General features: G+C 32.5%; 1 protein-coding gene across 1 annotated transcript; it reads left to right on the forward strand.

Annotated features, from left to right (window-relative positions):
- The first annotated feature begins 3,104 nt into the window (after positions 1–3,104).
- Positions 3,105–11,193, forward strand: LOC132724871 (cell adhesion molecule 3-like). Its single transcript, XM_060709828.1, has 7 exons — positions 3,105–3,346; positions 5,364–5,690; positions 6,480–6,791; positions 6,980–7,252; positions 7,634–7,816; positions 8,009–8,042; positions 8,632–11,193. The coding sequence occupies exons 1-7, from the start codon at positions 3,304–3,306 to the stop codon at positions 8,714–8,716; spliced, it is 1,257 nt and encodes a 418-aa protein (XP_060565811.1). The 5' UTR covers positions 3,105–3,303; the 3' UTR covers positions 8,717–11,193.
- Positions 11,194–12,779: the final 1,586 nt, after the last annotated feature.

The following is a 12,779-nucleotide window of genomic DNA, read 5'->3' on the forward strand; positions in this document are numbered from 1 at the left end:
AGATGGATTAGGCAGGAGTCAGTATAATAATTACATCTAAAACCACTCTATATTTGATATAAAAGTCCCTGCTTAACTAAAAAAATTTCTAATTGATTATATACAGTTCTTTCTAAGATTTTTGAAACAATAGATAAAATACTGACAGGTATTAATCAAGAACAATTTATCCTCCTCAACGCCAACATATTTTAAGTGTTGTAGCGTTAAAAACAATGATGCCAAGGTGATTTATCTTTAGGATCGCAAACATATTATGATTAAACACAATTGAACAGATCTTATTGTAATGCCTTAGGTGCACATAATAGACAGGTTTAAGCATAGATTTTCGCCTTGAGGTGAAAATGTTAACTTTTCTTGATGGTGTAGTGTAGACACATATGTATTTTAAATTCATTTTTGCATTTTCTGATCGAAGATCAGTAAATACAAAGCTGGCATTCAATCTCTGACACAGAAGTTCCACGACAAACCTAACAACAAGTAGTTCTCAAAACAGCTTAAAACTAGCGATTTAAAAGAAAAAAATATTTTTCATTTGTTACAAGTATCAACAAATTACAACGCATTTAAAGTTTAAAAGTAGCGTTGGCTTATAAAATTGTCAATAAATGCACAATCACAAATTACGCGGATGAATATGATTTTAATCAATGAAAATGCTATTTTTAGCGATGTCGATTACCGAATAGTTCACAAATAAATCTGACTGCCGAGTAGTGGAATATATAGACTCTACATGTCGGACTGTTTGGACGAGAAGATTTTCGCTAAATTTTAAACAACTGTTTATCCTAAACAAAATACCTCGAAATTAATAAGGATAACAAACCCGAAATGCAATGGAAGTTCTAAATTTAGAATGACTTGATTTTATTCAGGCATTGTTTGTGTAACTACTCGATCCGTGGTGCAGGGGTAACGCGGTCGTATAGTGCGTAAGAGGTCTGCAGTTCAAATCCCAGGCGAGGCAACTTTTTTTAAATTCTTTTTTAAGTGTCTTTATTCAGGAAGAAGCCATGATATGCAAGGATAAAGTGTGGCTGTCATAAAAAATGAACATAAATGATTTTTTGATGCAACTCTAGTTATGCAAAATTCCGTATGTATCAAACTCTGGTGCCACAGGTGGGAGTATCGGTGTTTGGACACCCCACCCCTATCTGCCCCTGGACCCCTAGTACAACCCTGAAAGAAATCCTAGACTTTAAGGCTTACTATAAGGTACCAAATACAAAATCACATATAAAATTATAGAAAAAAACCCACTATCAAAATTATAGTTATAAAAATATAATGGATAGTGGAATTTTTTTATATATATAATTTTATCGGTGGTTTTATATTTGGTACCTTATAGTAAGCCTTAAAGCGTTGAATTATTTTTTTCAGAGTTGTAGTAGGGGTCAAGGGGCAGATAGGGGTGGGGTGTCCTTTCACCGATAATGCCACCTGTGTCTGGTGCCTTGCCAGATAAAGAATGGTACATAAAAATAAACTTATACAGGAAAATACATACACATATACAGTACGATTTAGATTGAAAAGATCAGAAAATACCACAGAGCTTGCAACCCTTTGATTAGATTATAAGTTCACTTATGTTTTTTTCCGGTTTGTAAGTGGCTGGCTTCCGGTTTTTTCATCAAAGTTGCAACTCCCGGAATTTAATATCGACAAAACGTTCTCATTTATTAACTTCTTATTAAAATCACTATTGTTTAAACTTCAATTGGTAATGTGACACTCTTTAAATCTAAAATGTCATTTTAAATAATTGATACTGTTAAGTAAATTCTTTTTTCAATCCAAATAATATAGATAAATACAGAATCCCTAAAGAAAGCCCAACACGGTAAAATTGAAAATGTTGCAGGCTCGGTTTGATTGAGCCTGTTCATGGACGGTACTGTCAAGTGCAAGTTACCCAAACCGAAATCAAAACAGCAATAATCACCTCCCCCCCCCTCCCCCCCCAAAAAAAAAAAAAAAAAAAAAAATTAAATAAAAAAATGAAAATGAAAATTTTGAACTACATGTACCTTAATGAAATTTCCCAAAGAGAACTGTGGTGGCATCTGTCAGAGTGAACCGAGTGATAGCTGGCATTATCAATCACGATAGCACAGTGTGAAAGAAGGTTTGATAAAAAATATCCCGTAATCACTTTTAAAAGATCTCACCGTTCATCTCGGAGTAGCAGTCGCCGGAAATGCAGATGCTTTGTATAGGAGTCTGGTTCCTGGTACAAATCTATTTCTTGCATGTCTTGCATGGGTAGGAGGTGTCTAACCACTATTCATCAACATATTTATAATGAAAGCTTCTGTCTTCTTAGTGTATTTTATTTTTCCTCTCATAAAACAGCCATCCTCTGTGCTATAACATTAGACTTTTCTGTAAGAATTTTCTGCTGTCAGCCGTCTTCTTTCATCTGTAGCCCATAATGCGTGTTCTCCTGAGAAGTTCCCTACTTTCAGGATACAGGATTTCTTTTGGGTACTGGCGCCGAACATCGAAAAATTATTGCACCTTGTTACTTATCACTTATAGGTCGAAACTGTCCACTGGTTTATACTGGCTATCCACTGGTTTATACTGGCTGGCTGTCCACAGGTTTATACTGACTGTCCACGGGTTTAAACTGGCTGTCCACTGGTTTATACTGGCTGTCCACTGGTTTCAACTGACTGTCCACTGGTTTATACTGGCTGTCCACTGATTTATACTGGCTGTCCACTGATTTATACTGGCTGTCCACTGGTTTATACTGACTGTCCACTGGTTTAAACTGGCTGTCCATTGGTTTAAACTGGCTGTCCACTGGTTTATGCTGGCTGTCCACAGGTTTATACAGGCTGTCCACTGATTTATACTGGCTGTCCACTGGTTTATACTGGCTGTCCACTGGTTTATACTGGCTGTCCACTGGTTTATACTGGCTATCCACTGGTTTTTACTTGCCGCGGCATGAAGGGCGTTGTTGTGACGTCAGTATCCCTCTTTCTCTTAATTATTCTCTGTATCTTATCAAAGTTAGCGTGCGCTAAGAGGGACTCATGATTTAGACCATTTCAGAACTGGTAATATACATTCATGTTGATTAAAAGTCGATCGTAACGTTTACGGAATTTACCGACTATAGGGTCAAATGCAAGCGTGTCAGGTCAATATTGTTGGACAATAGTTCACTTTTTTTAAAGTAGTACTTGTTTAGTGTTTTAATACACATTTACAATTAAACATAATATTAAAACTTCCTTGTCACATTTAAGTAGTAAATGTTAAACGAAAAGTGAAATGAATTTCAGTATTTTTGTTGTATTTTGTGTGGTTATAGCAGGTATGTCTTTTGTTGCATTGTGTATTTTGATGATTTTTGAGATAAAATAGAATACAGTTTAAAGTTTACAAACTATTTTTAACCAGTGAATAATACTGTTGCCTTGGACAATTAGCAAACATATATAAACAAAACCTTTAAAATTAATAAAGAATATTTAAATTGTAAGTATTGTGCATATCGCTATTTAAAAAAATGCAATACCTCCATGAACGATGAGTAAAAGATGTAATATATAAATATATATAATAATGTTACCTTCATCAATATACTACTCGTACTTGAAAACGAAGCCTTCATTGTTTTCTCGTTTAGGGCACACGCTTTCTATTACTCGGGGACCATACGACGCTTTTCATGGAATGGCACAAAAGTGTCACATTGAAGGTTCCATGGTAACCGCCGTATGAACACATCTGCGGATGTTTCTTAATTCAAAATTTTGCTATTTCATGTTTAAATGTTGAATTCTGCTTAAGCCGGTGCTAGGGGGCGTGGACGGTAGTTTGCACTTTACAGTACCGCCCATGAACAGGCTCAATCAAACCGAGCCTGCAACATTTTCAATTGTGTCGTTTTGGGCTTTCTTTAGGGATCCTTTTTTCTCTACTTTATGAAACATCTTTGTCATTGGATGCAACAAATTTCCCAATTAAAGAAAACCTTCATAATCTTCAAACGTCGAAAGTTTAAATATACAAATTTTCACATATTCTACACGTTGAGCCAATTTTATGCATTGATAGAACAAATTTGATGTTCCTTTAAAACCTATGTTAGTTGTTCAAAGGAAAAAAGTATCTTTTTTCTGAAGAGCATTCTTTTGTCGTACATTCTTTTGTTAGTTACACTCGGCGTTTATAAAGTAACAGTGTTGTTCCTTAGTTCCTTAATTGTATAATAATAGTTCCGATATACGGGTTTGTATGTTGATCGTGTTTATCAAATGGGTAATGATCGGCAAAAATATTGATTAAATGACATTTTTTTTATCTCACAGACAGAGAAGCATGTTACCTTTCTTTTGACATTGTTTACAGAGAAAAACTACATGTACATGGTATACTACACTCGCACAAGTACTCCACCCGGCAAAAACCAACAACAACAAAAAATTTATGTCATTCATAAACATTGAAAAATTTGTGTGCTCCTCTTGAATTGTATACACAAACGTGTCAGCTTCTTGATATGAAAAGGATATGCATGTATAAACAGCAACATAAGCTGAGTTTACTCTAAAACTGCGATATTGTTTTAAAAACATTTTAATTTTGTCGGGATTTCAAATGATCCTATCTTATATCATAGTTACCTCAGCTATAATATATTTTTGCAATTTTTTTTTTCACAATTTTTTATAATTAAAATAAGTTATATATATATATTAATATCTGATTGTAAAATATTTTTCAGAACATCTATTTATGCAAGTTTGCAATTTTGATTGTAAATATATTCAAGTCATAGGTACACATTTTTAACATTTAAATGCTAAAATATAGCTTTGATCCTTTTTTCCCCCCAGAAGCTCATCTTTGATGCTTTTTTATAATAGGTTGTCTTCGGTAAAAAGAAAGTATGTTAAAGTGACATTATGCCCATCCATTGGTATATAGTGAGTAAACGGGTGAAGATCAAAATATGTTTTCATTTTACCATAATCCTTTTTAATTAAATAATTATGTTCGCATAAACAATAAATAACACACAGATCCGAATCAAATGCCCGTTAGAATTTACATCTTACGCTTAGTTTATAAAAAAGAGTGGGGCAGTCTTTTTAAATTTCAGGCAGATTTATAATTTTATCCTAAACATTTTCCAACATCAACTGTTGGTCAAACACCATTTTGACAGTCAATCTTTTGAAATTTAAAGGTCAATTCAGCTCAACTTGACTATGAAAATACGTGCATAATGTCGCATAAAAACAATAGAATAATTGTATATTAACTGAATTAAGGAAATTATTTTATGTATGCAAATACATGCATATAACTTTTTATTGTTTCAGTTAAAGCATGGACATGTTTATTACCAGTCAGAAAATTATACAGTCGTGTCAACACTGATGCTGTTCTTCAATTCACTGCTGACCTTACAAATCTGAATTCACCAAGAATGTTTGACGTCAAGTTTTTTGACGGTAGTATTAAAGCTAGAATAATATACTATCAAGACAGGAGTCCCAGAACTGAAGTATTACCAGGTTTCAATATAACTGGTGATACAGATGGTAATGTAGTTGTTACACTCCCTAATATTCAACACAATGATACAGGCGTTTATATATTTACAAGAGCAGGAATTTCTTCAAAATGCAACTGTTTATATATGTTAGGTAGGTATAAGATGTAAGGCATTTTTGAAATGAATCTTTCTACAGTAAAAAACTCAAACTAAAAATAAACCTGAAATATCTATAAACGTCAGATAATTCGAAATATGACAAAATTGGATGTAATTCAGACGGAGTCTTTTGGCATTTCAAATATGTATAAAAGTGCAATTAGCTGATTATCTTTTTATATACACAGACATACAGTCGCGAACATCCTTTTTAATTAAGTAAACTAAATACTTATTACTTAGAAGCTAAGTTCGTAACAGATAGACGATTCAAACTCACACCAATTCGCTTAAAAGGGAAAACTAATTGAATTCCTGAAACAGTTGCCAAAAGGGTTACTTCTAGGTATAAAAGTTGGTAGTCAAAGAAAACATATACCGCTTCTGAAAGTCATCATTGATGAAGACGAAAAAGGTAACAACCCCTCTTCAGCAAGTCATCATTTATGATGACGAAAAACAGGTAACAACCCCTCTTCTGCAAGTCATCATTCATGATGACGGAAATACTTATTTTCAATTCTCAAACAATTTCGATTTTCAAACAAGTTTTAGGAACCAGGCATTCCTTTTAACTAAGGAACATTTTTAGTTCACAGCATGAAGTTTTAAATACATCAGAAAAGATCCTAGCTTTGCTGAGATACGAAATCGTGAGGACCTGTCCGTTTAAAAGTAAAGCTATAGACATCAGAGCAAAAGAATAAATTCTCTGATTCAGTTGTCAGAGGTTGTAATAATAGTTTTGAAAACTATAATATTAAAACTATATGACTTTCAGGTATCCCCAGGAGGCCAATACTGACAGGGAATAAAACACCATATGTAGGAGAAAGTGCAACATTAACATGTAGTAGCACATCAACTACTATACCCAGCAACCACAGCCTCAGTTTGAAATACTTTTGGAGAGTTAACAACATAGATAACCCAGCTGGTGCGAAATACTCATACACGCCTAGTAAGGATAAACTAATTGTATCAAACATTTTGAAGGGAGATGCAAATAAAAAGTTTACATGTTTAGCTACAGAAGATGTCACTGATGGATACACATCAAACTGCAGTGAACTATTTTCATTTGACGTGCATTGTAAGTTTTTAATTTTTTTTTATAAACCTCTAAGAATAACCCATTCACCTACTTGCAAGCGTAGCGTGAATAAATAAAGTGTTTTTTAAAGAATACATTAGATGTATTTATATTTTTATGTATTGCTTATCCTTTTCGATATTCTTGCATAACTTTATGGTCTTTGATTGAACATTTCATAAAACCAGATGGTCCAGATTTGGTCAGTGTTAACGTAACATCACCATATGTTTTAACAGAAGGAGAAATAATGTCAATAAAATGTACAGCGGACTGTAATCCTGGGTGTACCTATACATGGACAAATGTTACAAGTGGCGAAGTAATAAATTCTACCGATGAAACATTATATATTGAATCAGTCGACAAGTATATGACAGGAGATTACCAATGCAAAGCTGAAAACACCGCTCCCTCGTATTCCATATCTGCTGATGTTATTGTCAGTGTCAATATAAAAGGTACGAGTAATATTCAGAGTTTCTCTACTCTTTGTTTTGGGTGAAAATCAATGTCAGACCGTGTGTCTGTCGAGAACAGCATTTGTTCTTATAACCAATATATTTTCCTTGTGTGACAAGGTAAGTGTTTGAAAATGTCTATGAATTTATAAGTTTTATACATTCATTTGTTTTGTATATTTGTTAGACTTAGAAAGTTTTGTTAGAAATATGTTTAACATGCTACGTTATGTTTTTTTCTTTATTACAGACAGATTTTGTTGTTATCTTTTTATATATTATTTTCTCAGAAATGTCAGAATTTTTCAAATATATTAAAGTTCGTTAACAATGTTATCTTTAATCCAAAGATGAATAATCGTTTTGTTTTTAACTTTTTAGATTTACATAATATTTGGTCGGAAGTCAGCCAAGAAGAATGTATTTGTGGTAGTATAGTGGCGATTGCTATAGTCTGTGGAGTCCTCACTTTTATTGTTACAACTTATGCTGCATCAATTACAATTTTATGGAGACGAAATGTCTCAATCAATAAGGAAAGAAGAACAACAGTTACTAAGACAGGTGCACATGTTCATTATCTGTTACATTACACATTAATAGTAACATGCTTGGAAGGAATATTTTATGCATTATAATATATTTACAATTATGACATTGTAAGGTTATATAGAATTGGTGAATTGGTATGTACAGGCAAAATAACAATAACACATAAGATGAACTTTCTGAAAGTTTGGTTTAATGTAATTTCAGACAAAGACAGGGTGGTCGGCTCAACTCGACAACAGTACGTATACACATTATATAGATGTTAATGTATCGATATCCTCATTAATAAACTATTGCATTATTTCTAGAAAAAAAAACACTGCCTTAATTTAAAACGTAAATGATAAAATTCTGTATTTCGTAATAATTTCCGTCTATGACAAATACCTGGTTATACAGAACTGATAAAATGAATGTGATGGTTTTATTTCAATCTTAATAATACTGGGCGTTTGTACCGTCGGTTTATATAGAATAATATCAACGTTTATATAATCAATATATACGAGTATGACAGAAATCGATTTAAAAGGTCATTTTATTTCGTTTCCAAGTAAAGAAAGTTTATAGTATCATAAATTGTTTTCAAGATTCTTGACATGTTATGTGACCTTTATAAACGGTTATTTGCAATATAATCAAAAGCGTTATATATAAACAAGCGTTTATATAGGGGTAATAACATGTTTAAATTCTCTATAACTAATAGTTAAATCTAGCATTGACGTTAAAGAAGGTATCTAAGAACCTCTACGTTAAGTTTATGGTATGTGCATAGTATTGTTGATGGTAAATTTATTAAAAGCATATTTTACTCTTTTCTCTAGAAACTATGCCGATGTGGCGTACACAACAAACGACCAGGACATACAAGGACAAGTTTCGGGACGACTCAAGCAAGACACAATATGAAACTCTGGGTGACTTTTCTCGTGAAAAGAGAGACACAATAAAGAAAGATTAGGATACAAACAAGATGAATGATTCATTCTCTCGTGCATAAATAGAGATGTTTAAATGACCCTTCTGATTCTTTTGGAATGAGACAGCTATTTCTACTATTGTTTTAAGATGGGAACACACGGGAAATTAAATTCGTTTTCAGAAATCTTAAGGCATAATTCGATACCTCATATTTGTAATCATTAGCATTTGATAATCATTTGCTAAAACCATCCACTGGTCATGACCATCCTTGACACATTATCTTATAACTATAGGCTAAAGCGTTTTTTAGTAATTTGTAGAACAATCTTAAAGCGGTAAAGACCATAAGATCTTCTGACCGTACCATTATTATTTAGAAATCTGTTGAGATTATGTTATATAATTCAATACTAAGTTTGTTAAAATTCCTTCAGCAACTGAGAACATTATCAAGCAAACGTTTAGCTGACATTTCTTTATGCACAATGTATACAGAACTATAAAATCAGTAATAAGTAAAGGTTGGTTTGGGTTGTCCGTGGACGAGTGGTTTATATCGTTGACTTCAAACCACCACTTGCCCCTCTCCGCTGTGGGTTCGAATCCCGACGGGGACTTTGGATTCTTTCATGTGAGGAAGATATCCAGCTAGCTTACGGAACGTCGGTAGTTCTACTCAGGTTCCCGATCATGCCTGAAAAAATGCAAGGAAGGGAACCTGAGGTCATCCTCCACCAGTTAAGCTGAAACGTCGCCAAATGACCTATACTGTGTCGGTGTGACGTAAAACCCAATCAAACAAACAAAATATTGGTTTACTTCAACCAAGTATCTTTTTTAAAGATGCTTCTTGTTAGCAGTTTATAGCAACATTTGTTTGCTTGAAGTTACAAGAATCACAGGTGTGTTCATATTATTTTTGTAGTAAAACAGTCTGTATCGCAACATAACCTTTTTAATTTCATAAGCTGTATAGATTGATATTTGTTACATGTTGTTGAATCATTGTGGCCCGGTTAAAGTTACTTTTCTTTCTCAAATATGGCACTGGATTTTGATGTATACATGTATATCTCGTTTGAATGATCGTTTATCTGATTTAGTCCTAGAATCTCATTACAATATGTATGTAAGACTATAGGTGAAATGTATTATTCTCATTTTTTACATCACTTTAAGATACAGAGTGGTTTATGTTTATACTTTAAATGGCCATATTAAATATATGATAAAACATATTTTCCTTGTTACAATATGACGAATTTTTAGATATCACTCGATACTCAGATAAAATAAAGTTTTTTTTATCAAAATATATAGGTTTACATCAGTTCATCAATGTTTGGGTGATCAACAAACATTATTGAACATAGCAATTTTGAAGAGAGTGACAACAGTATTGGTTTTAAGTCATTGAGCTTAGAATAAACTACTCAACTACACATCATTTTGGTATGAGTTCAAATAATGTTATCTTACATGATATCAAACTATGTGTAAGACCTTCATTAGGAGCTTTGGTTCAAAATTGCAAACCAAAACAAAGTTTGCACCTAAGAAATAATGAATAGTGCAGATGTAGTAAAAGTATCCTTGTAAACATTCTTTTCTATTCTTAGGCTAAAAATGCAAGAGAAACTAATTTGATTTTATATGACTTTGTTTACGACTGTTTTCCTTTGTCCTTTACCTACCTAAATGTCTTCGAATCAATTTGATTGACGCAAAACTAGTACAAAAAAGATTGTCGTGTTTGTGTGGGTGAAATGATAATCTTTTGTTTTCTGTTTAGTATTTTGTATGGAAGTCATAGTAACACATTTTCTTTACAGTTTGCTACCTTAATGAAAAAATATTTAACATTCAGTCCTTTTTTCTTCAGGTGATAAGTATCTCATCTATAACCTTAATCAGTTCTGACAACTTTATAAAGCACACAATATCCCTTTCTATGGAATAAGAAAATTATTTATTTCTGAGGCATAAGGTACCTTTAATTGCTCACTTGAAAAATACTATATTACAAATCTGGAATCAAAGTGATCACTCAGAAGCATTAATCACAACAAAATTACATGAAAATTGCAGACTCGTTTTGATTGAGTCCGTACATGAGCGATAATGAATAAATCAATAGCCCTCAAGCACCCTAGCATCGGCTTGAGAGGTATTCAAGAGCGGTATCCAATTCTCAACACTTAATAGTGTTGGTATCAATGATCCCGAAGGACCAGAAAATATAACAACACTGAAGTGAAGTACGGGGCAACTTTATACAGCTGCCACACAACACTTGACACCTGTTATTGTGAAGAATAAAAATCTGGAAAGTGATCCCTCGGAAGCATGCTGTTAAGAAGAAATATTTAAAAGTTAAACCTGGGGATCCAACGTACTTAATTAACTTTATTCTGTGTTAAATATGGCAGTAATTGGTTGATTACCTTCACAATATTGCACTGATTACAGTTTAAAAGAGTCATTTAAGAGGCGAAGAATGTCTCATTTTCACCGATAAAAACTACAAATGCCGCAATTTGCTCTTTATAGACGAAATAGTTTCCAAAGAACCGATATAACGTTTTTTGTAGGCATGCAAATCATGTGACTGAATAAAGCAAAGTAATAAATATAGAAAGTCGATTTATTGTTTGTTTTATTTTATTCACTAATTTATCTCCTACTGCACAAAGTAATGTGAGATTAGTTTTGAAATTATGAGAGTGTAAAGTTACTATTGGCCTGCTATAATTTCTAATTGCTTGTGCTTGCAAAACTTTATATTGTTTACCGAGTAATCGAAAGTTTTTTTCGACGGTAAGATATCTGTTTCCACCTTCATTATCGGTATATTTAAGGGTCAAAAGGTATCATTCTCCCAGTAAAAGAGTAAAAAAGTAATCCGTGTGTAATATATGTGTAGACTATGCATTGATAAAAGATTATACAAAATTAAACACACACACTTTACCAAATAAAACACGACCGAAAATATGTTATAATAAAGATACCTTTGTTTAGTTATTGATTAATCGTGACCAAAACTTTAATTATTTATCCATATTTCACAGAGTACAATGGTCCTCTAACTTAAATATGTGTTGTGTTTTCAACGTTTCATTAGATAAATGAAAGGAAGAAAGAAAGAAAGAATGAAAGAAAGAAAGAAAAAGAAAGAAAGAAAGATTACCAAACGGAAGACTTAGTATATCATTATTAAATAATGCATTACTATGATAACTGAGTTTTGTTTGTTGGCTGACTATGATTCCTGAAAATATTTTAAATATTTACCATGTTTTACTTATTTATATCATTTCAATTTTTTTCCATTAAAACATATTGATTCATTGAAGCACCTATAATATAACGCTTACATATAGCGCGACTTATCGCTACTGTATATTTGTACGCAAGTGACGGCAGTGCAATACTATTTTACGGAGTTGCAAAAGTTGGGCTGGTATCTGATGAATCACACTATCAAATACAATGGGATGATAAATGACAGTTATGTGTAACAGGTTTTTAAATAAGATGATTGTTTTCTTTGTTCTTTGTCAGTGTTAAAATTTCTTTGTTAAGCCTATAAAATCCTTAAACAACAGCGCAATTCCCGTTATCTTTCCATTATTGAACATGAAAATATGTACATTTAGTACATAAAGACGTTATTATCGCTTCATATTGTAATTTCATTCCAACAACTTGAAAAATGATATGTTTGTTTTGAAATACAGTTACGCTATCTAACTGCATAACTTTAATTATAAAGCTTCATTGTGGTTTCAGACAGTGCCATTAATGGTATCTATTTCACAAGTAAATGGTTATTTACTCACAGGAGACTTTGAGAACTGGAAATTGCTTTTTTTCCACTATATAAAGGAAGGTTGTTTTCTATCAAATTACATGGAAACAAACAGCCCGAAATTCCTTTACAAGCAAACCCAAATTTACCTAATGTAAATGGTGATGTATTGATCTATAGAAAAACAGTTTACAGTTCGTCTAATGATATCATTTTAATTTAAAACAATATTAAACA

The sequence above is a fragment of the Ruditapes philippinarum genome, unplaced genomic scaffold, assembly GCF_026571515.1.
Source record: "Ruditapes philippinarum isolate M1 unplaced genomic scaffold, ASM2657151v2 ctg713_1_1_1_1, whole genome shotgun sequence".
NCBI classification, from domain to species: Eukaryota; Metazoa; Mollusca; class Bivalvia; order Venerida; family Veneridae; genus Ruditapes; species Ruditapes philippinarum.

What these genes read in the sequence shown, in the direction of transcription:
- LOC132724871 (XM_060709828.1), top strand. Translation starts at nt 3,304, where the DNA reads ATGAATTTCAGTATTTTTGTTGTATTTTGTGTGGTTATAGCAG. An exon ending in ATTTTGTGTGGTTATAGCAG is followed by an intron (nt 3,347 to 5,363) that starts GTATGTCTTTTG and finishes TTATTGTTTCAG; the next exon opens with TTAAAGCATGGACATGTTTA. An exon ending in ATTTTCATTTGACGTGCATT is followed by an intron (nt 6,792 to 6,979) that starts GTAAGTTTTTAA and finishes TCATAAAACCAG; the next exon opens with ATGGTCCAGATTTGGTCAGT.